We start from the raw sequence: 27014 nt of genomic DNA on the forward strand, positions 1-27014 counted from the left end.
GAAACAGAGCTGGTATCTTCCTCTGACTCATCAGTTTGCTGCTATTTGTCCATTCCCCACTGATGGCCATAGAACCAGGAGCCACAAATACCTGCACCATAGCCAGGACCTCCTGATGCCCATGGTGCGCATCTCAACAAAGCCCTGAGCTGTCCACAAAGGGGACCTTTCGGCTGGCACCAGCATTTGAGTCAGACGCCGGTACTAACCTTTCACAGCTCACCTGCAAGAGCAAGGGGCAGTATAGTTGTATAGTTTCAAGGGGGAAATTACCAGGGTAAAAAGGCAAAAGGAGATGAAAGGGACCCAGCCACCACCACTACCCATACATGGCTTTCTGCAGCAGTGCGCAGAGCCAGCCTCTAACTGCTGAAACATGCAAGCAGAGGGGCACTCTAGGCTTGAAACCTGAAATTAAGTGTCTTTATCACCCATCTTTTCCATTCTAAAAGACCTTTCTTTTCTTTTAAATGAGGAGACAAATGTCAGGCTTGACTCACTCTTCATGAAATGCAGCTCTGAAATGGAGTGCTCTATTTTAAGAATTGCCACCTACCACAAGAGATTTGAAGGATGTGATGGCTTTCAAGATGTCTTCATGATCTGCATGCGCCTCCTAGTGAAGGGAGAGAAAAAACCCTGAATCACCAACAGCAACAGCCCTGCAAAGCGCCCAACATGACTGATGGCTCCAGTGCTCCCAGGGCTTGCAAGGCCCCAAGGGGCAGGCATCAGGGACTACAGGAGGCAGCCCAAATCCCCCAGGTACCAGTGCTGGCTTCCTCACCACCCTGCTCAACTTGGCATCTTTTAAAGCAGCTATGCAATTCAATGATATCAGCCTATTTAATGAGTGTAAAGAGGGCAGAGCAAGACTAGAGATAATTTTACAAAGCTTAAGGAAAATAAATTCAAACAGGCTGACCCTACAGGCAGGTAGGGTGGGTTTCTTGTTTCACATTCACAAATGGAACTTCTATTAGGGTGCAAACATTCCAGCCATTGCACCATAAAGGGTGCAGTTTCCATGAGCATCAGCGGGATCTCCAACTCTTGGTTCAAGAGAGGGCAAATCCCAGGCCAGGGAGGGGAAAGCAGGATGCTGCCTCTTATTTCTGGCTGCAGCTGCACACTGGTACATTCCCTGGGAATTCAGGGCCCTACATCACAAGCTCTTCACCATCCAGACCTCATGTCAAGAAAATCATAAGGTATCTAGGCTGTGATGGAGCTACTCCCATGGCTGTTCAGAGGCCTGCCCCATCTCCAGCTGCGCAGCAGTGCAGGGTATGTTGTGCTATATACATCCACACTGCGTATACCCACATTGTATACATACATAACACTTCCCAGGGCATCACAGCTTAAACCTCAACCCTCCTTACTCATGTAATAAAACCCCTACTCCCACACCCGGCTTAGAAGCTCAAAGAAACAGGTGATGTGCATGTCCCTGCATCCACTGCTGACCCTGACATGGCATTCTGCAAAGAGCACACTGGTCCCTGTATGGTCACAGTGGCTGCATCCAAGCTCAGCTCTGCCCCTGCAGCTCAGCCAAGCCAGGCGAGAGGCCAGGTTTGCCTAAGGTACAGGGTCTTATGCCCTTTCCTATAAAGAAAAACCTCTTGCTCAAACACAGAGGTTTTAATCCTTTGGTTGGGACATGGATTTGAATGGTCACGGCTAAGTCTGCTGAGTAATTAACTGGTAGTAATTAATATCAGAAGAAGGAAAAGCAAAAACATTTAAAACCAGACTGTTACTTCTGCTTTCCTCACCTCACCAGGCAAGTAGCAGAACCAAAGCAGTGAGGGACAGAGACGACAATGATCCCTGGGGGGGACAAACGTCCGAGAGCAGATCTGCTGCCCGCTGAGGAAGTCTCTACCCGCTGGCTGCTCTCCCTGCTCCCAGGCACTCGCTCCTCCACCCCCGTGTCTGCACTGGCTGCCAGATCCACGCCTGTGTGCGCGGCTCTGCTTCCAGCCCCGAGCACAAGCCCTGGGCAAGGAATGGGGACATGCCTGTGTGCAGCAGGAGTGAGCAGCCAGGGATAGAAATCCCACAAAACGGTTATAAAAATACTGATTTATTAGGTGCTGGGCAAATAAATGCCAGCTGTAGCCTGACGCTGAATTCCACTTTGGGATTGGCCCATATTTGGCTCAGGCAAAGAGCAGGCGATGTCTTCCCACAGCCTCCCCCACCTTCCCCGCTTTGGGGCAGCTAATATCCCGTGCAGATAGAACAGCCCCTTCCAGCTCCTTGGAGTGGGGATTAAGGACATTTAGCCATTTAGCAGTGTGATGCTTCAGCACTAGGGGAAGGAGCAGAGATGCCTCCTGCAGTCTGGGGACAGCTCTTGCAGCACCCAGGGGCGCAGCCTGCCTGGTGTCCCACCTACCTCCATGTGCCGCTCCAGCTCCTGCAGCAGTGTCACGTATTTATCCAGCCTCAGGAAGGGTTTGCTGAGGCTCGTGGTTAAGATGAGAATGCCTGGGTTGGCCGCACCCTGGCTCTCCATGAACTTCTCCAGCTCATCACTATAAATAGATACAACAACAAGAAGCTGGGCTCAGCACCGCCGAGGGCTGTGTTTTGCTGCCTCCCATTGCTCTCCTGAGGGCCGGGGCTCTCTTCGGAGCTGCACTTGACTTACAGGCATTCCAGCCTCCCCTCCCAGTAACCATCTGCAAACACAGCAGCACAAGAGCCCGCTCCCCGGGGATGCTGCGTGGTGGTGGGTGTGCACGCAGTGTCTGGGGCACATCGGTGATGGCACAGCAGAGTAGCCCAGGGCAAGGTGTCTGGTTGATGGTGTGGGCTGGCTGACAATACTCATGCCATGCCAGGGGACGTGCAGTGATGTGGTGGGAGCTGTGCCACCGGGACCCCTCTGGGATGCTGGTGTTTTTAGCACACACAACTCCCATGTCAGCACATTTGTCCAAGCTGATTCTTTAAGAAAAGGGGTCAGGCTAGTGAACCAAATAACTGAATCATTTACAGGAACCAGGATCTTTGTTAAGTTGAATAAAGCTGGATTTCAGCAGGTAAGTAAATATATTGCAAGCTTCCGTTACAGAAAGGGAAGAATTAAACAGTACAGCCGGGATCCTGGCTTTAACATCACTGCAGGGAGACAGCTAAGTTGCATGAGGGATGACACAGTGGCAGCCTTTCAGCTTAGTGTGCTCTTTAGCATGACCTTACACAAATTCAGGTGTCTGCTCAAGTGGGACACGTTGTGAAGGAAGGCGTTATTACTGTGATCTATCAAAGAGTCTGCAGAGCAACCAGACAGCTGAACAGCAGCTCAATTATTAAACTGGGTAACTGGGTGATTTTAACAAACATCCTCCTTTTACAAGAACGTGCCCCACACCATCATACCACGAGGGAACATCCCCCCCATCTGCAAGTGTGTGGGCACTGCAGCAGTGAGTCTGAAACAGCATCCGGGGCCTTAGCCTGTAACAAGCACAGGAGCTGCTGCTGCAAAGGGTTATTGCCTCTGCTTTACCCAAGGCAAGAGAGCTCTGCATGCACAGACAGGACCTGTGAGACCAGCTCAGGTCAGTGCATGGCAGAGCTGCATGAGCTGAACAAAGCAGCAGGTGATATCTGCACGCTGCAGCAGAGGCAATGCTGAAGAGCCCAAAGCCCCAGCAGTTTTCCCAGTAGCAGGATCCCTGCTGTCAACATGCGGGGCAAAAGCCAAGCCAGCTCACACACTAATGTCAGAAGTAACTTTTAAAGGAGGAATTTCGGTCTGGGTCTCCTCCTCCATTACTCACCTGTGCTGCGTGAGGACATTGACTGCAGACGGGTGGTTAGCACAGTACGTCAGGTAGAGGGACCGGAACTGGGGCATCAGGTTCATAAAGCAGCCTCCCACACGTTGCTGGTTCTCGGAGAGCCTACAAGCACCAACACACCAGCACACTGTTATTAAGGCTCTCCATCTGCACCCTACAGCTACGACACACTCACCCATCTGCCCAGGAGCCACCCACTGCACGGGGACGCTCCCAGGTTACTTCAAGACCGGAGCACCCAGCCAAACACCCATGCCTGTCACTCGAGAAGGAGGAAGGAGGTCCTCAGGTGAGACTGGGTTTCTGTGCTGCAGACAGTATCCCAGCTCGGTACCAGCCTGGGACACAGGGTGACCCAGCCTGCCCTGTCTCACCAGCTGAGATGTGGATGGGATGCTGCAGCCCCCTGTGGCTGGTCCTGAAGGGAAAGGATTACCTCTGATAATTTGCTTTTTGCTCACAGGCAATCCCATCTTCATGCCTACCACATCTCCCATCATGCACGTGTCTGCATCTTTGGGCTAGTGACACTCTGAAGTCAGCTGCTTCAGCAGACACCTGAATAGTAGAAATGTCAACGTTTCTTCTACCTCCTGCCAAAGCACTACCTGCTGCCTTTCTTCAATCCTGTTATTTTCTTCTATATTTAACAAGCCTAAGACAGCAGCCAGGAGGAACATTAATGAATGGGTCTTTCTATTATTTTTAGCTGCAGTTCAATAGCTTAACACCCTCAGTGCTGTGGCACGAGCTTACTTTGCAACATCTTCCAAGGCTTGATTCAGTGTTTGCTGAAACGCGCTGATTTCTTCCACATTTCCCAGCAATGATGCGATGTCCACGGCGCTGAGCCTAGAAGAGTCAAATCACCAATTAGCATCAAAAGGATGTTGGGCAGTGCCTCTGAGCACAGCTCTCAGGAGCACCCCATGGTATCTGCAAGCAGCCCTTCCAAAAAGGCCTAAGAATTTCTGTTTCCCCAGATGCACCATGGGGCATGGGGAAACACAAAACCCATGATCTGTGAGCTACAGAACACAGCCTCCTGGAGAAGATGTCTGCTGTCAAGGATTACCTTAATTGGATTTTAATCACTTAATCACGCTAATCTTCTCAGATGTTTAGCTGTCTAATAGACACAGACAGATGGGATTTCTTCCAGGGGCAGGGAGGGAGGTGTGTGCACAGACACAGAGACAACTTTGTCTTCGTGGGCTCATGCTGTGGGTTTCCTACATGAGGAGGGTCCTGCAGTGTAGCCCCTAAGGTGGGGGTTGCTTTGTTCCCTTTGGATTTTTCCAGGTTGGATTTTTCCTAACCAAAAGTACCATGTCTGCTTCTGTCATCCTGCTTCTGTCACTCCCTTACGCTCCTCGTTTCAGCCATTTGCCGCCTACAAGGGAGGCAGGCTGGGAGCACGGGAAATTTTCACAGCTGGAGATATCCCAATGTGAAGATTTGGGGAAGGAAGGCAAGATGTGGAGGGACTTTAAACAGATCACTGCATAGATGGGGAGATCACTTCTTGCTCAGCAGCAGTTTGGGTTTAGCGAGAAGCAACCTAACCACAGGAATATGTGCTGTTGCTCACTACACAAAGAGATGACTAGGAGGTGCCACCTGGGGCTGAGAAGTCACAGCAAGACAAATTACGAGGGAAGAAGCCATGCAAGGCACACCGCCAGAAAACATGCATGCCAGGACAGCCACACAGGAGCTTGCAGATGGAGGTAGCAGCCAGCCCTTGGTCGGACAGAAATGCCCATCTCTAGCAGCTGAACGCCTGCGTGATTGCTGAGGAATGGGAAAGAGCAGAAACCTGTACAAACGTGTGTTTTTTTTCTGGTTCACAGAGAAGTTGTGAGGCTTTACGAGGCAGTAACAGTCCCTAAACATTCAAAAGCAGGAAAGTAATGAACTATGGTCAATTTTACGGGGTTCTGTCCATCTCAGATGCCCTTATATCTTACTTATCATAAGACTGGAGGGGTCTTAAGTAAGTTCCCAGAAGTGACTGTAGTTCCTTCGCATAATCTCGTTCTGTTTCCAGAATATTTTGCAACACCTAGGGTGAGAGACAGAGCACTGAGTAGATCTTAGTACTAGGGACTAGTCAAAGGAACATGACATCAGCTTCCAAGTGTGGCAAACCACAGAAGTGTATTTTACGTCCATGAATGCATTTAAAATTGTTAATGCAGAACCCAGAATGCTCAGGAAAACCCTGGTGGTTCAATTTATGGATTTTACACTGCAAACCGGGGGAGGCCTGGACAGCGGGTGTTAAGGGCTGTTTCTTCTTCTCTGGCAAAGCATGAATATAATGTAAGTTCAGATCTGAGTTTAGTATTTGATTCCTGAGAGGCTCATGCCTAATCCTGCATGCAGAACTGGCTGCCAAGGTATGCAAACAAACGATTTGTGCATGCATCCTGGGACCACCGTTTGCACAAAGGCAGGCAACGATTTAAACACAACAGTGGCCAGAATAAGGATGGCTCTTGAGATAGCTCAAGCCAGGGCACAGCTCACTGGCCACTGCAAGGAAGTGCTGAATTTGGCTTGGCCCTGCGATTCCACCTCAGCAGCCAATTTGCCTCCAGCACAGGGTACATCAAACCCACGGCCCTCGCTCCCAGTTTCAAAATGCAGAAGAAAAAAAAAAAACAACACAAAAAAACAAAACACTCCAGTTTCTCAATGCAGAAGAGCTTTTGAGACAGTGGAGGTGGTTCCCAGCTGTCTGGAGATATTGTTTCTGCTTTGCTTTGTTTGAAATATATTTAGACATGCTGATGAGCATGTTTCACCTCCAGCACCGAGAGGCAGGGACGTCCACATGCATGCATTTTATCTGGCTTATACCGCAGGCCTTACTCAAGCCTGGAGGAAGGTACCTGCCCCCTCTGCCATACATCACCACTTTGGTAGCGAGATGGCAGAACAGGCAATCTTTCTCTAACCTTTCCGCAGCCACACGTCACAGCCTGGCATATCAACCTGCTCCAAAACCAGGCCAACAAGCCAGGCTGGGAGCTGTGACCACTGCCCCTTCCTGGGGGCTGCAGCTTCTGGCGGAGGCAGAGGGCAGACAGCTCAGGTGTAACACCTCCAGCCAAACCCAAAACAAGAGATCGTGGGTCACAGCCCTAATCTGGCTCGCCTTGCACCATGATATTGTCTCCCTATCTTTATCGATGGGAGATAGTAACAGACAGGAAAGGACTGGGACTGAGATATCGTGCCTTATTCTCCAACACTGATCTCAAACTACCACCTCTGCTATGCTATCTTAGTTGCCTACTTTCAGCCTCTCCTCGTGACATTTTGCAGTGACTTCCACTTGCGGTTTATTGTCTTGATAGCCCTGAATCAAGGAAATGGCAACAATTGCATTTTAAATACTGTCACCAATTGTTACAAATCGTTTCAATGCTTTCTAAGGTAAGGAGACAGTTCAGAAGATTAATAATGTGCTACTTATTAAAATGTATGATCAGCACTTTAAAACTTACCACAGGGTAATAATTCTTTGTCAGCTGAGTGCTTTCAAGTCCTTTTAATGCTTTGGGAGAGAGTGGTTTATCTGTACAAAAAAACACATCAATAAATTATAGTGCACAGCTCTCATTCTAGCAGGAAGAGTCACTGCTGCATCATGTCCAGCAACCATAACATCATCCCTGTAAACACACGACTTCAGTTGCAGGGTTGGTTTTTCTGCTTCAGAAAATTCAGGAGCGAATTGACAACGTGCAGTCACTTGCTGCAGCCAAGCAAGCCGCAGCCATGGCAGTGCACAGCACTTGGCAGCAACTCACGGGTTTGCTCCTAAATCCCTGGCAGCAGCCCCGTGTATTTCACGGTTTGGAGCTACAGTGCACCTTTACCTGGCCCACAAAATTTGGGTTATAAAAATGGGTGTCTACCAAAAATGTTGGATATAGCATTTAGTTCCAGGCAATTCGCAAACTGACGCCAACACCAATCAGTAAATTAACCCCGATCCATCCCTGCAGTCACTGGTGATGCAAAATCCGTGTGTGAATGAAGGCAGATTTGAAGACAAAAAGCTCACAGAAACCTGGCAGTCAATTCTTGTCATCCTTTTCTTATGCATTTGCTGAATCGCTGCGGACGCCACACGTGCATACAGGCACAAACACACCCCCACACCAGTCCTTCCCTCGCAAAGCGCGTCCCCGGCCAGCAGACCCACCACCAAGCAGGATGTGCTCACAGCAGAGGAAGCAGGACCTCTGCTGCATTGCTGCCAGGACATGCAGCTGGGAAACTCCCACTTCTGCTGGGAGATGTTCCCATTGCAGGCTGGCTTCGGTCTCACAGGTGAGAGACCCACGGTCGCAGCTGTGGAGCCGGCCAGTCCTCAGCCCCTCGGAGGGCTGCGCTGTGCAGGGCGGCCAGGCCGGCCTTTCTCCCTGTATGCACTCAGGGAAGGCAATTACTTTCATGCTGACAGCAGGGGAGAAGCTGAAATTGATAAATTTAGCTGCTGGGAAGTGCAGCTTGACGTATTGTCTAATTATTGCCCTTGTAGAGCTTCCTGTCACTTCCAGCCAGGAGCTCTGTGTCTCGTTTAAAGGCTCGGAGGAGCCTCTTTTTTTTCGACCCAAAGGGCACGCTTAGGACACGGTGGAACTACAGACGCTGCTGAAAAACGAGTGACTCTATTTAGAGTGACAAGTCTCACGCTTCGGAGGCGAGGAGAGCAGCTCCCGCTGGCTTGCAGCAAGGGCTGTCCCCCGAGCAGCAGTCATGGTGGGTTAGCTGATGCTCCCTGCATCCGTCGCTGAAACACAGCCATGTGCCCTCGAGCAAGAGGAGACTGCTCCTGGGCTTTGTGCCTGCACCACGGGAACAAGCCCTGCTCCCACGTGAAGTGGGAAGACCAGGGGGGAAAGCTTTGCACATAACAAAATCTGATGCGCTCCTACATCGGGATCAACGGGGAATTCATCCTTGGCTTCAATGAGGTGCTGCTACTTCATGCAGCTCCCATCTGACTTATCCCGTGGGACTGAATTTTGCTCTCCTTTTATAAAATGGTGCTCTTCTCCACTCACTGACTTAATTAGTGATTCCTGGGTTGTGCCAGACAAGGCTTCGATCTCTGCTGCAACGTCCTGCTCCAGCTCAGACATCATTTTCCCCGAGGGAAATAGTGGGAGATGAGATATCCTAACAAAGATCATTTCATTTAGAATTAAATAAAAACTGGCCTAATTCTGAACACTTACTCATTACTTTTGTTCTTCCTTCCTCTTCTTTTTTGATTGCTAGTGTGGGAGTAACGATGTCTAATGGGGGTTGCACGTTTTGCAGCCCACTCTTTATGTCTCACGGTGTTTGAGGCCAGGGCTGATCCTGACCCACAACACTGAGCACACAACAGGTCTGCATCTATTGTAAGTCTTCATGGCACGTTAAGAAAAAACAAGTTTACTGTCACGCATCCTCAGAAGCACGATAGGGTGAACTGCTTGAATGGCTATGTAACACTAAGGGCAGTTCGCCAGGGGCATGCTTCATGTCATCGTCACCCCACATCTGGTTAAAATCACATCTCAGAAGATGTTAAGGACACTCGAGACAATGCTCAATAAAGGCAAATGTCATCAGATGGATTGTTCCCTCGCTCTTTTCTCAACACTGCCTGCAGCTTCACAGCAGAAAATGCATCTGGGGGAAAATGTACTATGTGAAATCAGCCATTGCTATGCACAAAAACAGGGGTCTTTCCCTACGGCCATAGAGTTTTTGTTGCTTTCCTCACTCAGACTGGGAGCATCCATTCCACCACTGCCAGAAATGGCAGGATCAAAGGCAGATGCATGGCCTGACCTAGGTCTCTAACAAAAAGCTAATTCTGTGTTTCGACACTGGAGCGACCTGACAGCTCCCCAGAACAGCAGGAGGCAAGCAGACCCACGGAGCAATCTCCAGCCTCGTCTGTGCTGCTGGGGCTTGGCAAAGCACACTGGGGAAGAGGGCAAAGCAGCTCTCAAACAAGTCATGCGAAAGACTGGGCTTTTCCCTCCTGGCGCCATTCATACTTCCATTAGCACTGCTGCTTTAAGCACACTAACGGTCCTTAATAAATAGCAGCAATTTCCCAAAGGCATAAGGATCTACACTGCATTATACCACTGTCATTCAATCAGCCCTTGAAAGCAATTTGCTTACCGGTGGATTTGATTTCTCTGACGTAGTTGCTTGGGAACCAGCCTGTTTTTCCATTCAAGGTCCCTTCCCACCAGCCCCCTTCTTCAACCCGGGTGACATAAATAATGTCTCCTTTGTTAACGGAGAGTTCGTCCTCATTGGTCTGCTTAAAATTGAACCTGGCCTTTACCACCAGCTGATGACTGCCATTCTCGGTCATCTCCTAAGGAAAGAAACATGGAAAAACATTAGTGGATAGTCCAAAAAAGCAGAAGCCAGTAGGACAAGCCATTGTTCTTTGTTGTTACAGCTGTTTTTTTCAGTATTGCACTTCAAAACAGCACTAACATCTTGCTCTTGTGTAAGCAGTCCCGCCAGAGGATCACGAGGTCCCTCCCAAGAATTAATTCAGTCTCACGGTGCATTGGGAAGCAGATAAGCATCGCCCTCTTCATTTCCCAGAGAGCAGCACCACAGTCTGAGAAGCCACCAGACTCTCTCCAGCCAAGGCAGCAAAGCTGCGATGGAGATCAGGGCTGAACAAGCCACGCTGGCATGCAGAACCCAGGGGTAGTGATCACATCCCTCTGCCCCCACAGCCATTAAACCCTTAATAAAATTTTAAATAAAGGATACCACAGGCTTGGACTGCCTCCTTAACACCCTTGCTGACTGTGAAGCTGTGCTGTTGGAGTCAGCGTGGGCACCTCCAGCCGCAGAGCTAAGAGACGACAGATGCGAACATGGCCCTTTTGACGGCTGATCTGGTAAAGCAAAAACAACATCTGAGTTTAACCCAGCACTCCCCAATCCCTCTGCATCACACCAAGCAAAGAACAACGCCCACAAGGGAAACAAGAACATGGGACAACAGCTGGAGGAGCATCTATCAGAGCACAATACCGAAGCGACTCCCAGTCAACAGTCAGGATGGTTTAGCTGGGCTGGGTTAACTCTTCCATGAGGGAAGGAGCTGAATTACATCCCAAGGCACTCCTACATTACACCAGCCCTGTGGCCACATATCCAATTGCACTACTTGTTTGAAATCGCCCTTAAAACAGCTGAAAAATAGACTAATGCTTAGCTCGGTGCTGCCCAGCTGGGAATGTCTCTGGGATCCAAGTAAGCCCCACTGAAGGTGTTTCAAAGGTTAGCTCGCAAGTGAGCGCTCTTAGGTCACCTCTGCAGCTGCAGCGTGGGCTTCTCCGCAGAGTGGGGAAGAATGCTAACAGCTGTTCAGCACATCCTTCTCTAGATAAATCCTTCTGGGTTCAGTACACAGCTGAGAGAGCCTGTGCACAATTTTGATTACTGTTCATGGACTGATGCCACAAGCCACATGAGAGAGGGATTCGGGTTCCTCTGAGGAAGGACAGGAGACCGACAGCACACAGAAGGGATGAAACCATCCCAGCAGCTCTCGGAGCTGCTTCCTTCGCTCGTCGCTTTGCATACTGGTCTCTGGGCCTGATCCTGACACCACATGCCCGATGATGGAAATAGTGCTGCTCTGACACAGATCTATGTTTCACAATGAGCAATTTGCTTTTATATTGACACCGAGAAACCTGCCAGAGGGTAAAAAGTTTTGTGGTTGCAACTGCCCCGTGCTGAGAGAGAATCACCTTGAAGGGAAGCACCAGCCTCTGCAGGACCTCACAGCACCCAGCCCTAATCCTGCTTAGATGCTGCACAGCTGTGGAAAGAGGAGTTTCAAGGCACTGCAGGTTCCAGTAGTCCTCTGCTACTGTGCCTCATGCCACACTGTGGGAAAACAATCAGATCACCCCCTCTCTATGTGCCAGCATGCAAAAATGAAGCAACAGCAGATATTATCAGTTCAGGAAATTGTGTGGAGTACTTTGAGATTTCCCTTCTAGCTTCTTTTTAGATCTAAGAAAATGTCTGTATTCCAGAGAAGTTATTCTCCAACTGCACTGTGGAGCTTGCATGCCCGCAAATCACAAAAGCCCTGAGAAGAGCAGACTGCTGTCTGCAGGTGTCACTTTGCTGGGTGTGCAGGTCCTCTGGATAACATTTGGAGGTATTCATTGAAAGTACTGCAACAGGAGAAGGTGATCAAGCGACCAAGTGTGTGCAGGACTCAGAAAACACGAAGTTAAGACTGCTGTTTCCCTGTTGTCCTCCTGTCTGAATGTCAATATGGAAAAATCATTCCAAAGGGGAAGCTTGGTGGGAGTTACTGGAACTCAGCTGGGCTTTTATTCTCCCAAGAGGATTTTTGTTTCAATAGAAAAACACCTCGTCCTTAGATCAGACCTGGAGCAACACAAACTGCAAGCTCTTTGGAGAGGGGACTGCCTTCTGCTTTGTCTTTCTCTACAATGCCTTGCACAATGGGACCAGGTCCCTGACTACGACTTCCAGGCGCTGCTGCCTTACAGGTCAACAGCCATACCTTAAACATGCACCGGGCTGTCCAATCCCTGCTCTAATAATGGAAAACGTTCATGCTAAATCAAGTGTGCCATCAGTGAGTCAGTTTTCTCTCTCGCCCTGCTCATTACACAATTGCCTGATGACCACACAGTGAATTCCCAGCTCCCCAGACTGCAGCAGCAATAGCAAAACCTCTCGGTATGGAAAAGGCGCTTTGCAAACACAGGATTTTTTTTCTCTGAAGCACCCTGATATTTGAGCAGGAGTGGTTTCAGCTGCTCCCAGCAACACACAGACCAGGAGGGGTGGCCTGCTGCCAGTTTGAGATGTTCTTCCCTTGATTCCTTCTAAAAAGGGAGGGCGTAGACCGCGAGTCTAGACTTCTCTGCTTATTCAAGCAATCAGCCACAGTCCCACGGAAATGACTTGGTTGCTGCAGATTTTATGCTTCTCTCTGCCCCTCCCTATCTTCCAAAGCTTTTATAAATATCTGCAGCAACCTAGAAACAAATGTAAAACTGACTTTGACAGTTTGGCAGAGAAGTGTATCATTTATATTGCATCATGACAGTGTCCTATTTTATGCCTGGTCCAGCATGGAACACTGCTGCCATATGTTGCTTAAACTATGGTTAAAATAGCTGGGTTTTCTGCTCACATTCCTACACTATTTTGGGCAGAAGAGCCTAGCCTGATCCATCACAGCTGGTTTTCCTCCCCTGCCCTCTCCTTCAGATAAAAGCATCAAGCTCTGTGTTGCTGTTATCTGATGGACAGCTGCCGAATACTGAGTTTAACACTTCACCATGCCCCTGGTTATTTGCATAGCAAGACCCATGAAGACGTGAGGATTTGGACTTCAAGTGGATGCTCAGAAACACGTTCTCGCACCGCTTCCCTAGCTGTCATCTCCTTCTCGCCGTCTCCTACATGGGTGTCGGGTGCTCTGCAGGGAAGGGCTGTATGCGCAGCTCTGCCGGAGCCCTTGTGACAGCAGAAGCTGCAGGAGCCAGCAGCAGGCTGGTCCTGCCACCCCTTTCAGCCCTGGCGGACAGACAAACCGGGCCATCCGCAGTGGCGGCTTGTAGGATGCAGGCTCCTGTTTCTCAGGAACTTGGCCAAGCCACCAAAAAGCAAACGTTTTAGACATGTATTTATTTTACCCTGTACTTTTCCCAAGGGTGCTCTCTGCCTGAGCAGCTAATTATATCACAGGCATTGCGCTTTTTAACATTTAAACAAGAAAGCATATGCTCAAACAGATGTTTGCCATGAAACCAAGAGGATCCCAGCTCCCCCAAAGCCCCTTGGGGAACACGTGATAGAAACTATTCCACTGCAAAGCCGTGTCCTGAGCTTCCCCCTGTGATTGCAAAAAACAATTTGGGGCTGTTAATCCGGGGACTGCTGCAACAACAGCACGGCAGCCTTGCTGTCCCATCATCACCCAAGGAGCAAAGTCACGCTGTCTCTGCTCCAGCAACATGCCAGGAGAGGCAGGAAAGCCAGGAAAGCCTCTGACTCTGTGCTCTCGGAATAATGAAGCTAATGTCTATCACAATTACAGCGTTTGCAAAGGCTACTCCTTGTCTAGGTGATCTGCATTTCATATCCGCATCATATTGAACCGCGGGAATTTTCTAAATGGGGTCACTGGGTGCTGCCATTTAATGGGCCAGTGAGAGGCTGCAAGATGTGCTGAGGCTGCCTTCCCATCACGGGCAGCTGGGGAGCAGGCTGGCGGCAGGGCTGAGGGCTGGCTGCAGAGGGGCAGTCTGGCAACCTGTGGCTCTTTGAGCAGCACTGCACACACATGCTCACGCTTACTTCTCTGTGTGTGTGTGTGTATGTATCATCTACCCCTTGATGTTTATATAATATATACATTAGAGTTTATGTAATAGTTTATATAAGCACAGTATATACTACATATAAATATAAAAAGGATTTTATCAAACCTTGCATCAGAACAGAATAGGGAAATAGAAAGAAGAGTCCCAGCAATGAGGTTGTTTAACTGAGCACCCGAGCAGCTCTGCAGCACTGTACCAGCAGACAAGAATCCCAAAGCAAAAATTAAATGGAAAAAGTGAAACAACTCAAAACCAAAACAAACTAAATTTAGACAAAACACAGCAAATCAACAGAAAAACCTTCCCATGAAAGGAAAATGGCGTTTTGGGTTTTGAATTTTTCTACTTTTAATCATCTAAAATGTAATTCCCACAGGGAAATTGAACTTGCATGCTGATGTTGGATTTTGGAGGGTGTGCAGGATTCTCTATGCAAATCCATTTTGTATGATGGGGCGGTAAGTGTCCTCCACCCTGAAACACCTCTCCAGCTCAGTGCAGTGCAGACGTGTTCCTCAGCCCCTCAGTAAGGAGACCTTGGTCCTTGTATCCCTCCCCTGAACACCACACTGGAACCCTTTCCTCTGTCAGTACGAAAGCAGGGAACCGTCTCTGAAGATACAGAAAACCTTTTTGTACCTCCCATCAAACCTCTGCTTTCAAAGCCCAAGTGACTGAATACATTGGCATATAGCAGCCCGTAGAGAACAGCCAAATACTGGGGATGGAAAAAAGAGAAGATGATTTGCTTTGCTTCAGCAGCCTGCTCCTGCACTGAGTGCGACAGGAAAAGTCATCAGCTGCAATTGTCAGCGTTCGGTTCCCAATTATGGGATCCTACTCCACAGAGCCCTGAGGAGGAACATCAATACAATTGACTGAGCATCTGGCAACGTTGTTTGTTTTGACATTCAGTAAAGATATTACACAGATGGATCTGCTTTTCTGCTCGGCTCTAAAACATACTACTTGAAATCTGACATTTGCATTTTGAGAGGTACATGCTAATTTACGTCGAGGCTCCTTTACAATGACCTACTTTGAGGTCCCTTAATGCTGTCAAAAATGAACAGAGGTTCCTTAGAGCAAAGAGATAATCTTGTTGTGCAAAGCGCATATAGCAACTCTGAAGCACCACATTTAAACCTGGAGTTGATAGAAACATGAAGTATTGATCCTAGCGTTCAGTATCAGGCACACAAGGCTGACAGCACAATTTGACAAGCCTCAGAAATCATCATAAACAATGAACTCCCAAAAAACCCACCCAGCAAGCATATGAAATAGGATTTGAAAATACAACAGAAAAAAAAAAACAAAAACTTTTTCTTACCTTCGGTAGCTTTATTTACAGCTGTTAATGTACTCAGGACCTTGGAGAACTGTTCTCCGGTGTACAAATCATGTGGATCAAATAGCTGCAAGAAAAGAACTTTGTCAGTTTAGCACAAAACATCTCACTCTCGCGTCTGAGCAGCCCATGTTGCTGCACGGCACCAGAGATGATGAAGTAGCCCAAATGTCTCTGCAGGGCTAGGGGCTTTACTTGGGCTGATAGTCCAATTTCCTTCGGGGCTAGGGCATTTCTGGGGTGCCGGTGGCATGGGGGGCGGGCAGGGCAGGGGCACCCATCGGCATACGGAGTGCAGTGCTGCAGACACAGAGGGAAGCAATTGGTGCCGCCTGCAGAGAAGGGACTCCTTTGAAAATCGCTGAGAAGGTTACTGCTTGCCTTGAGGGAAGGAAAGATTTTGTTGCTATTTTTGTTATCTAAAGCTAAAGAGATTGAGGCTGTACATACACACACACACACACACTTTCCACAGCAGAAGAAACAAACACAGAATTTTCTGCTGTTGCAATATGGCACATATAATACATTTACAATTTTTCACAGGAAGCAAGAAAAGGTTATTTGATGTGCAAAATTCCCACTCTAAAGAATTTTGTTCTGCTGAGTCTCAATGGCAAAGCAGAAATACACGGATAGCAACGGCTTATTTTTTGTGCCTGGAAAACCTGATCTTGTAAACCCAGCCCTCTACAAATCACCCTCACCACAAAGAGGGGCAACCTGAGTTTCCAAAGCACCACAATCCCCACTAATACGGGAGAAAAGCCCTGGAGTTCAGACAGACTGTACAAACTCTTCCATTAATGAAGCAGAAATAAGCGATACAAAAAGCCCCTGGCCGTGGTACCACCAAGACACCACCTGCTAATCCACGAATACGTTGTCTTGCAGACAGAGGCTACAGATCTGCAAATCCAACAAGTACAAAAGGTGATTTTAAAGCTGTCCTGTCAGACACCATCTACACACAAATACTTCCAATGTACTGAGGAGTTTAACTTGCCATGTAAGTACAAGAGCATTAATTATCTTTAGGGTAGTACTACCCTCTAAAATGGCCCTCTCTTGCTTTCCACATACAGCTCCTTGGGTACGCTTGGCATATTTCAACGAGGAATGGGACTGGCCTTTTCTGCAGCCCTAGATGCTCGCGGCGTCTCTTTCCCCTACACATCCGTGCAGCAGAAGTCCAACACGGACAGTACAAGGCCACTCTTTGTTGATTATATTTTAAAAACCTGACTCGGACACTCGATACCGAGAGAGAGGCTTTACCCGAGAGAAAGCAATTTAATCCGTGCTCAGAGGGGAAACACACTGCTGCGGCTCACACCCAAATGTTACAAACATTAAAATCAGCAGCTCTGGGACATCCCCACCTACCTCGGGCTGATCTGGAGCTCACCTATTGCCCGCTCTCACTCGGTTTTGCTCCTGCAGACCACACAGACCCTGTCCCCCGTGCCAAATGGAGCGAGAACTATTTTCCTGCCTCGCAGTGGCAACCGATGCTATCTGAGCATTGCCTCCAGCCCCGAGCAGCAACGTTAGAGCCTCCGTGGAAAGGGAGACGGTAACGGAGAGCCCCAGCGCACGCTGACCCCGTTGGCAGCCGCTAGCGGATGCAACGTTACAGCACCGCGTCCTCACCCGCCTGCCAAGCAGCAGCGGAAAGTAAACAGCGAGGCTGCAGTGTTTGCGTGCATCCCTCTGGTGTGTCATTTTCTCAGTCAGGCCTTTTTTTCTTCCACTTCAGTAAGTCCAGAAAAACAAGTCCTGCCTTGAATGAATGCTGGCTTTTTCTTAAAGGACCAAGGTGGAGAAATACTTCCCCAGCCCTTTAATGCACAGAATAATGCTGCAAGCTCAGAGTCCTCAGCCGACAAAAGTCCAGACGAAAATGGTGGTGATAGATACACAAATAAATCCTAGCATGAAAGCAAGCAAACTTTTAGGACTTTTTTGGATGGAGAATTTGTCTGGAACAGCTACTGTGAAACAATGGGAAAAACTCTTCCAGCATAATTTAAATGTACTCTTCTGCTTGTTCCAGAATAAACTGATCTTATAGAAAAGTCCTCATTTATGAGCTAAAAGTTGCTTTTTCCAGTGCAATCCATCCATAATTCCATTCCTAATTACAAGACAAGCTGCAAGGCTGGACGAAAAACAGAGAGGGAGGGAGAGACCTTCTGCTATTAGCTCATGGAAGAGCTGGGGCACGGAAGCAAAACCCCACTTAAATCTCCAGCTGCCTTTAGGGAATCTGGGTTAAAACGCTTCTCCTGCTTCCAGCATCTCGGGCAGCGAATCGCTCCGGCTGCTCTGCAAGCTCCACACCGCGGACAGACAGACGGACGGACGGACAGACGGACAGACCGCACTGCTGCTGCCAGCAGGGGACAGCCACCGGAGGAACCTTTCCCGCGGACACCTCCCCGACCCTCCAAAAAAAAAAACCCAAATCCCTACATAAACCCAACCCGGCAAGCCACCCGGCACCCGAAATCCCGGGAGGTGCAGCAAAAAAAGTTGGGGCTGCGTTTCGAGCCCGAGCTGAGGAGCCGCGGGGAGACACCGAGGGGACACGGAGGGGACACGGAGGGGACTCACGGCGGGCGGGGGGCGGGCGGGCAGCCCCGGGGCATGGCGGCGGCGGCGGGCGGTGCTGCGGGCCGGGGCCGGCCGCTGCGGCTCTGACCCGGAGCCGGATCGCGGCGAGGAGAAGGGGAAGGAAGGGGAAGGGGAAAGGGAAGGGGAAGGCGGCGCCGCCGCCCCGCTCCGCCCCGCCGCGGCTCCCTCCGGGAGGCAGCGGGAGGGAGAAGGTGGGGAGGGGGGGGGGGAACGGGAGATGGGGAAGGGGGGAAGGAGGAAAAGGGGGAAGCGAGGGAAAAGGAAGGAGGAAAATAAAAAAAAATAAAAAAAAAAAAAGAGAGAGAGAAAAAAGCGACAGGAAAAACGAAGGGGAAAGGATAGAAGGGAAAACGCAAGCCGTGGAAATGGTATTTGGGTATTTGCAGCTCTTGCACCACGCAGACACACTGCAGCAGGGCTGTGCTCGAGCCGCAGCTCGGCGGAGGCAGTGCCATTCTCCCAAACGCCGTGTCCTCGCACAGCCTGTGCTGCGTGTGCCCATCTGCTCGGGAACGCGCTCCTGCGGGGAGCCTGAAATTCCCCGACACCTCCGCACAGCAGCGGGCTGCGGCATGGAGAGGAGATGAAGGCGCTGGCAGCCCCTGCGGAGCCCAGCCAGGCCCCTACCCCATGGGGGATGCAGGGGTTTCACAGACACCCCCTACACCTCTGGGCAGGAGGTCTCCAGGTGCTGGGTCGCTGTCCCAGCCATATCCATTCCTCAGCGCTTGCAGTGGTCAGTGCTGGGGACATCACCCAGCTAGGAAAGCAGGAGCAAAGACAAAGCAGAGCAGGCTTAGGAAGCACACGGATGGGGAGCCAAGAGGGTGATGATTTTTCAGCTGCCTTCCCAATGTCTCAGTCTACAAAGACTTTGGTGAAAGTTGCGAGCACCTCCAACTTCAGAAAGAGCTTCAGTTCCACCCACAATGCCAATGACACGCTGCACGCTTCACGGTCATTCTGGACAGTCTGATTTAATCCAGATATTGATTTATCTTCAGAATCCAGTCTGAGTTGACAAATTCCATCCCCTTGCCAGAAGTTTTGTGGTCATACTGGCAATAAAATGCTGCTGCTGAATGGGAGTTATGATCTCGTGCTTCTTCAGCAGTAAGTGAAGCTGTTTAGTTGTTGTTATATATGCACAGAGGTATCAACAGCAAAAGCAACTCCTTGTTCCCATTTTTTGACCTTAGAACAAGCTAGGGCTTTTTACCTGCTTCATCATTTTTCTCTTTCCTTGTGATCCTTCTGCTTGATCCCTCTGACACTAGACTGCCTTTGGCCCTTGGGACAGACCCCGTTGCCTTCCAGTCTCCCCCTTGACCCACCAGCATCCAGCTGCCACTGCCTTAGCACTCTCACTGGACCAGGTCTTGGGTCATTTACACAGCTTTTTTGTGTAAACAAAGTGCAGTGAGGTTATCTGCACTGTTCCTCAGTCCACCACAGAATCCCCTAAGGACAGTTAAGCTCCAAGTAAGCACCCACATTCTCTGTCGCAGCAGAGCTGGGCTGATAGGCATTCCTGACAGGCAAATTCTGGCATTGAAAAGCAGCAGGAAAATCTTAGATGCAGTCTCATTATTTCACCTTATTACAGCACTTGTCTGGCTAGAAGTAGGTGTTGACTCCTCTGCTTGCCTCCTTTGTTTTAGGACTAACACATCTGATGCAGCAAATCTTTGCAGGCTTCAGTCCTGGGCTGAAGCAAACGAAGAGGTCGGGTACTTACATGCTGCAACGGGATGTGCTATTCCAGCTCACCCCAGCAGCTTGTGGAGCTGCTGCAACTTTACAGAGCCACTCAAAGCAGAAAGGTCACACAGTGTCCTTTTCCCTCCCTTCCACTGGGTCCAAGCCTATGTCTGGCTGTTTGGTGCTGTTTGCCTTGCTCTATCTGTCTCCCATTTCCTGAGACTGAGTTACCAGGACAACAAAGAAGGGTGGGAGGAAAGTGCACGTATGTAGCTCTGCGGGAGTAACCTCTCGGCATGCCCCCACCACAAGAGAGAGCCAAGCAGCATCTACTCAGCGGAAGGTGGGACTTGAGTTTCAACCATATTCTGTTGGAAAATCTACCTTCTGCACTAACCCATGCCTTCCTAGCACACTAGCATCGTGAGGGATGTATGCAGCTCCAAGTGGCAGCTATACAAAGGTGTGTGGTGACTGAAACAAATTTAAGGCATAGTATAAAGGTAGGGATTGCTGTAGTAAAGCATGACAAAGCCATGGGATGCTAGGAGGGGATGCTGATGTCCTGAATGCTTGAGATTCCCCTGGACTAGCCTTTCACACAGGTCCTTATCCAGAGGAAGTTCTGAGCTCTGCATGTCCTCAAACATCCTCTTTTGCTCACATCTGCAACAGGAACAGAATCTCTGACCTTAACGTGCACTCACTTGTCAGTCTCAAGGCAGGAGAAGTAGCTCAGCCCTAATGCCAGGCTACTGCTTCCTAACTAAGAGAACTAAGAGTTCTGCAGCACTTGGAGAATGGCTGAATTTGACAGAACCCCCCTTTTTTTTTTTTTTTTGTCAAATCCGAAGCAGCAGCATGGCAGTCATGGAACTCAAACCTATTATTAAACTAAAAGCTTTCCTGATGTTACCCTTTCCTCTAGCCCAGTAACTGGAGCAGAACAGATTTTCTGCCCTGTGTTCATTTTCCTCAGACCTAACACCAGATCACTGCAACTTCATTGCTGATAGATCCTGGAACAAGAAGGCTCCCTGCCTGTTTTGATGCTCCCGGCATGCTTTCAGAGTAATGAGCTGGGCAGAAAATCCCTCTGAAAGGCAGCAGCCCTTCCCAAGGCAAACTAAGTATCAGACATGACGGAGAGCCACCTATAGGCATGCTTTTAGAGTGCCATTGCCAAGAGGGTCCAAACAGGACAGTGTTTGGGAGGAACAAATCACAGAATCACAGAATCACAGAATTTCTAGGTTGGAAGAGACCTCAAGATCATCGAGTCCAACCTCTGACCTAACACTAACAGTCCCACTAAACCATATCCCTAAGCTCTACATCTAAACGTCTTTTGAAGACTTCCAGGGCAGAAGGTTTTCAAGTTCCCTGTGGCTTTCCCTTTAGAGCACTCAGAAAAAAACAGGTAGTGTGGGGAGAGAAGAGCTGGAGAGAAACATAACACATGTACCATAAATTGTCCACCATGTCAGCTGTCCTGCCTTGAGCATCCCTCTTCACTTGGCATTCTAATATGGCTATTATTTTTTTTTGAAAACAAATAATTAAAAAAAATCATTTTAGCTGGAGAGATCTGAGCATGAGCTTTTATTCAGTTTTTGAGGTCTCCTTTCAGCCAGGACAAGGCTGCCAAGACAAGGCTGCTGAGGTCTCCTTTCAGCCAAGACAGCCACATGAGTATTATCAAAGCTACTGAAGGCTGAGAATATTTTAAAGATTAAGGGGGTTATAAATAAGAAACAGGAAAAACAAACAAACAAACAAACAAAGCTAAAACAATTTTCTTAAGTTAAAATAACGAAGAAAAGGAATGGGAAAGATCAAAGCATCACCTGGAGCGAGATGCAGTGTTGCTATTCCATAATATCTGAAAATCATGAAATGACTGCAGTATTGCAGAAGTGGTTTAAATACTATGAGATGTTAAATAAAACACAACAGTTGAGGACTACTCCTGCCTTATCTTTTAGATGTTTAAGATTTCTATTTTGTGGTATTTTCCATCACAACCATTATGATAAGTTTTTAAACAGAAAAATAATCTCTCTGAAAATTTGAGAAAATCACATGGTCAAGTACTAGAAGACTGTCAACATTGATTTCTGATGTGATGGGCCTTCGGTGATTCTATATATATCTGCTCTTAAACTATGCTGCTGCAAAAGGCTTTAGAAATGGATTACTGGGAAACAACAGGCTAATGAAACAGTTCTGAAATAAGCAAATTTTCATGCTGGTTAGCTGAAAAGGTCTGAAGAGAAGAAAGGATCTTTGCTTGCTTAGACCTTCAAAGGAGACGTGCAGGAACAGGGTTACCATGAATTGGACTTTCTCCTCACTGTGGTGCGTGAATGTTTTGCATAATGCTCAAGGATGCTGTTCCTTGCTTCTGGCAGATTTTGTCTTTTTCACAATGTTGGTATTTTAAACAAGACATTGACAGCTCTTAATTACAGGCTTCTTTTCTACTTTAGGAATGCCAGTGTGATACAAAAGTCTTTAAAATACATTTTAAATCCATATGCATTTAGTAAAAAATGTAATGGCACATTAGCTTAAGTCTTAAGTAATTCATTTAGATTCTGATCTTGCAAATATGAATTATGCTTAGGCATAAGAATCTGCATGTATATAGGATCAGGAATAGCCACTGATAGACTCTTTGTCTTCATTAGGATTGTTTATATGCATAAGGATCAATTTAATATTATGGCTTTGGCAGAATCTCATGCAACATTTGCAAAGGGATGAAAAACACTGCAGGATTAAAAGTATTTCATCTTTATAGTAAAACAAGGCTAAAAACTGCAAGCCCTTACCTCCAATACAAAACAAAACAAAACATGCACAGGTTCACCCTGCTTAACTCTTTTTAGACAGAACTCCTGTTATTGACACATGTATTTCTACCTGACCATTTAGATTCTTAAAGATGTGGAGGAACCTGTTAAGCTCACAATCAATACACTTCAAGTTCTCCAGAAAGAATATCAAATTACTGATCCTCCTACTTATGCTATTAATACAAAAGACTAGGAATGACTACCAGTTTTGTCCATCTAGCATTTGGCTTCCATTCAGGTTTATTAAACAAGCACAATATTACAACAAAATAATGTAAAGGATACAAGCTGACTTACCTCCACTTTAAGAAGTGCACAGCCTTTCAAGAACTCTTGGATATTACTGATGCAATCAGCTTCATTCTTAGGCTCCAGACAATACTAAAGAAACAAAATCCACTGAGATCATTGCATTACCTTCCGCATAGCCTGTAGTCAGAAGGCCTGCATGAATATTGACACGTGTGTTTTATACTGAATTAGGGAAGCTTCTTAAGGGGGCGGATGGGGGTGGCAGGCAAGCTGTCGAACCAGGAAGAAAGAGCCACTGGAGGAAGTGATGCATAAATTGAAATGGTCGGCATCTTGTTTTGAATGTCAGCATATGACAATGCCCTAAATGACAGGGGGAAATTGATGACTTTTAAGAACACACAGTCCCAAACCATCAGATAAGCAAAAGGAGCTAGCAAGTTTGTTTGTTTTTTAATAATAAATGCTCCTGTTTTATAGTGCAGATTTTTTTTTTTTTAATTTAACAGCTTCTCTTCTGTGTTGCCATTTCCTATCTCTCACTGGAGTCCTTCCTTTTTTTTTTTCTCCTGCAGTTATATAGCACTTTTGGACTGTTTGAATACATGCCTTGTAAAACTGTAATATGAGGTACTCACATGATTTAAATGACTTCAGTACCAATGGATTTGCTGGACTTGGAACAGCTCAAAATTGCATAGATGTAATGTTAATTTATTCCTAATCTTGTTCTCTAGGGTACTTCCTGATTAGCGAAGTGTTTTACAGTAACAGTTCTGAAAGAGTGTATTTACACTGCTGTAATTCATGGTATTTAAGTAAATGTAGACAAACTGCATATCCTATTCAACCCCACGATTTTCATCTCTGGTAGGCCCAGTGTTTCCTGTCACTGAATGAACATGCGCTAACTCAGCCAACTGCAACAGTCTGGGGTTGTTTTTCTGGATGTCAAGAGACAAAACCAAAGAAGGCTAAATCATATTCTGCTCTCAGGTGTAACTAGCAACTTGAACGTTAATCATTCATCTAATTGATGAAGAAAAGAAAATGTTCTCTCAAAATGACCGTGCAGTTATTTCAGACTAGCAAAATACATCTTACGAGAATTACCTTTTCTGCAGATCCCGGAAGAAGTCGATTGATGAGTCTACAGAGCACGGTTCCATCTTTCAGAGAAGTTTTCAGGAACTCCTCTGGATCATCTACTATTTTCTTAGGGGAATTCAGAACTCCTAGTGAAATAAGCCACGTTACAATTTGCTCTTCTGGATTCATTGCTGAGACTTCTGCCACCAGCGCAGTTCTGCGCAGAGGCTTGCACTAACCCACATCCGTGATTACATCTTCCTGCCTCTTTTGCTGGTTGCAGAGCTCAAATGTGAAACTATTTTTCTCCCTCCTTTTTGCTCAGCACCAATGCTCACCAAAGCTAAACAATCAGAAGTAATGTTACTTTAAGGTAAGAAACGACTTTTTTTACAAAACGCTTTCTAGCATGCTCTGTTAAAGAGACAGCGAAAGCAGATCTTCAACTATTGTAAATAGAAGTATTTAATGTGGATATTTTTATTCCACAAAACCTCTTACCTACTGACTTTCTCCTTTTGCCAGACACTATCATCTTGTAAACCTGGTCTTAACTTGTGGCTATTGCCCAAAGTACTAAATGTCTTTAATACACTGAGATATTTACAGAGTTAAAATTGAAATTCCCATTACAGATGACTGGGGGTGAACGTCACACTAACTTTAAATAACATTTCTTAACTTTTTCTGTAGTAAGCCTTGTTAGTAAAATTGCCATTTTAGTTATCTATTTTCAAGACATTTTTTAAAAATAAATTCTGATTATCCACTTAATGTACAAAAAAAAAATATGTATTTTTTAACTGTTTTATGTAAGAAACACATATAATCCAAAATGGTCCTTTGGATGAAATGTAATCTCTCAGAACAAATATCATAGGTAACTGAAAGTTCACAACTAAGTCACCCAAAGTTGCAAATGAAAATTTCCAACAATTTTACTTGTCCTATTAAAACGGCACTTCCTACCAGCTCTTCAAGATCTACTGTCTAAAGAACAAGTGTTTTCAGTTTTTCACCCTGAACTGGGAGATATTAACCATCAGTATCGGCCACATTAACTTAAAAGAGCCCAGTCATTTGCAGTCTCCATTTGCAACTGCTTTCACCAGCTCAAACAGAAAATAAAGCTATTTTCCCATCAGTTTATGATGCCTACCTAGAATATTATGGATTATAAAACAGGAACAAAATATACCAGAGACAACTTCTCAATGACAATATTCCAAGCCAGTTCCTAACCTTGTTATTGCTTTCAAGACACCAGCTCTGCTAAACTGCTTACACAGTAATTTGAAGTGTAGAGAGAAATAGAACAGCAACATGAAAGCTACATACAATGAAAATGCATGGCTTTGTCTCATCATTTTCCAGGTCTTATGCTTGGTACTTGGACCTACCTAATTATCACTTTTAATAGCCACCAATAAGAAATCAACATTGCCTTTTTAGGATTATACAGACTTTTGACCTCTAACAGGATGTGGAGATGAGTTCTACACTGTGTGAAAATATAGCACATAGCAGCAGCCAGCGTGAACAGTAAAGCAGGCTGAAGCTAAATCACAAAACACTGCCATCTGGGAATGTGCATCTATAGCTATCCATATGTGTACAAAATGTTTCAAATTAATTACAAGACCTTTGGCATGTTTTTGTTGTTGCCGTAGTTTGGTTGGTTTAGTTTACAGTTCTTCTGAGCACTACTCTGTAGAACTGAATACAGGCAATCTCCATGTTCATAGCTTGCTTCTTCTTTTACCATACCTACAGTAGCTAAGACAACTGGTAATATTAATTCATCCACTGGGGTCAACATGTGTATAGGAACACTATATATATATATATGGAAGACATCCACTTCAGCCATCTAATCAAAACATAGCAAGTTTCTGATATATAAGACAAGAGATCATGTGCGTCACTATTTCAGTAGATGGAGAATTACACACTCATTCACGGACCATGTCACAAACCTGAACACAGAATATGTCACTCACTCTCTCCTACAAACTTTTCTACAAACTTCCCCCCCCCCCCCTCCCCCAAAAGACAGGCAGTTTTAGAGGTTTATGCCTGTTTGCATGTGTTGCAGCCAGGCATGTATTGTGCTAATGGTTTAAACTACAGTTAAATGAAAATACTTCCTGCATCCTGAATACTTAACAAGAGCTTGAAAGGGTGACCTCTTACATATTCAGACTCTCCCCCCCCCCCCAGTTTAAAACATTTCAGGTAAGCCACTTAAAAGCCAACTTTTCAGAAAAGCATCAGCACCCAATTAGTAATCTTCCAGTTTGTTCACCTACCCTTACAGTAGAATTAGGTCTGTTGTGGAACCCAGAATATGAAAGTATACCACCTACCAAGCAAGGAACAATTTCTTGTCTGGTCTTTGGAAAAAGCTTCAACATTGCTTGTTACTTGAGAGGAATGAAACAAATGAATTGTCTACCATCTCTTGCAGAGTCAACCTCTACCCCCAAGTTACCAACAAGCTTTTATTTGCAGCCTGATTTACAGCAATAATGACCATATTACAGTATTAGTTTTTGTGGTTTGTTTTGTTTGTTTGTTTGTTTGTTTTAAAGGAAGGAGGAGGTCTAGATCAAATTAACAAACAGCATACAAAATCAGTAACAGGAGCAAGTTACAACAAGTAATACGGATCACAAAACCATTCTAGAGTGTTTGTACACAAGTCACTTTTATGTAACTTTTTTTTCGGCACAGAAGAAAACACCCAACAATGCTTTACATTTAAGCCATTCATTTTCAATGTTGAAGTCTGAAACACAGCACATGAGCTAATGAGAATACACCAATGACGTGAATTATGTAACATTTCCAGTACATATCAATCTTT

The 27014-nt window shown here is 46.7% G+C and overlaps 1 protein-coding gene across 5 annotated transcripts in view; it reads right to left on the minus strand.

Moving 5' to 3' along the window:
- The window catches only part of ARHGEF6 (Rac/Cdc42 guanine nucleotide exchange factor 6), a 38450-nt gene extending 14064 nt beyond the window's left edge, over positions 1–24386 (minus strand). For 2 of the 5 annotated variants that reach the window (XM_068696658.1, XM_068696657.1), the window contains exons 1-11: positions 24173–24386; positions 23105–23188; positions 15594–15678; positions 10641–10768; positions 10026–10227; positions 7337–7407; positions 5792–5886; positions 4578–4673; positions 3801–3923; positions 2408–2546; positions 557–616 (exon numbers count right to left, since the gene is read on the minus strand). In XM_068696658.1, the coding sequence (XP_068552759.1) occupies positions 557–616; positions 2408–2546; positions 3801–3923; positions 4578–4673; positions 5792–5886; positions 7337–7407; positions 10026–10227; positions 10641–10768; positions 15594–15678; positions 23105–23188; positions 24173–24337 (1248 nt within the window). In that variant the 5' untranslated portion in view covers positions 24338–24386. Of the gene's footprint in view, positions 1–556; positions 617–2407; positions 2547–3800; positions 3924–4577; positions 4674–5791; positions 5887–7336; positions 7408–10025; positions 10228–10640; positions 10769–15593; positions 15679–18227; positions 18299–23104; positions 23189–24172 lie in introns of those variants that run through there. The other 3 variants (XM_068696656.1, XM_068696655.1, XM_068696660.1) reach the window with 2 other exon arrangements.
- Between the last annotated feature and the right edge of the window lie 2628 nt (positions 24387–27014).

This window comes from Anas acuta, chromosome 13, assembly GCF_963932015.1.
Source record: "Anas acuta chromosome 13, bAnaAcu1.1, whole genome shotgun sequence".
NCBI classification, from domain to species: domain Eukaryota; kingdom Metazoa; phylum Chordata; class Aves; order Anseriformes; family Anatidae; genus Anas; species Anas acuta.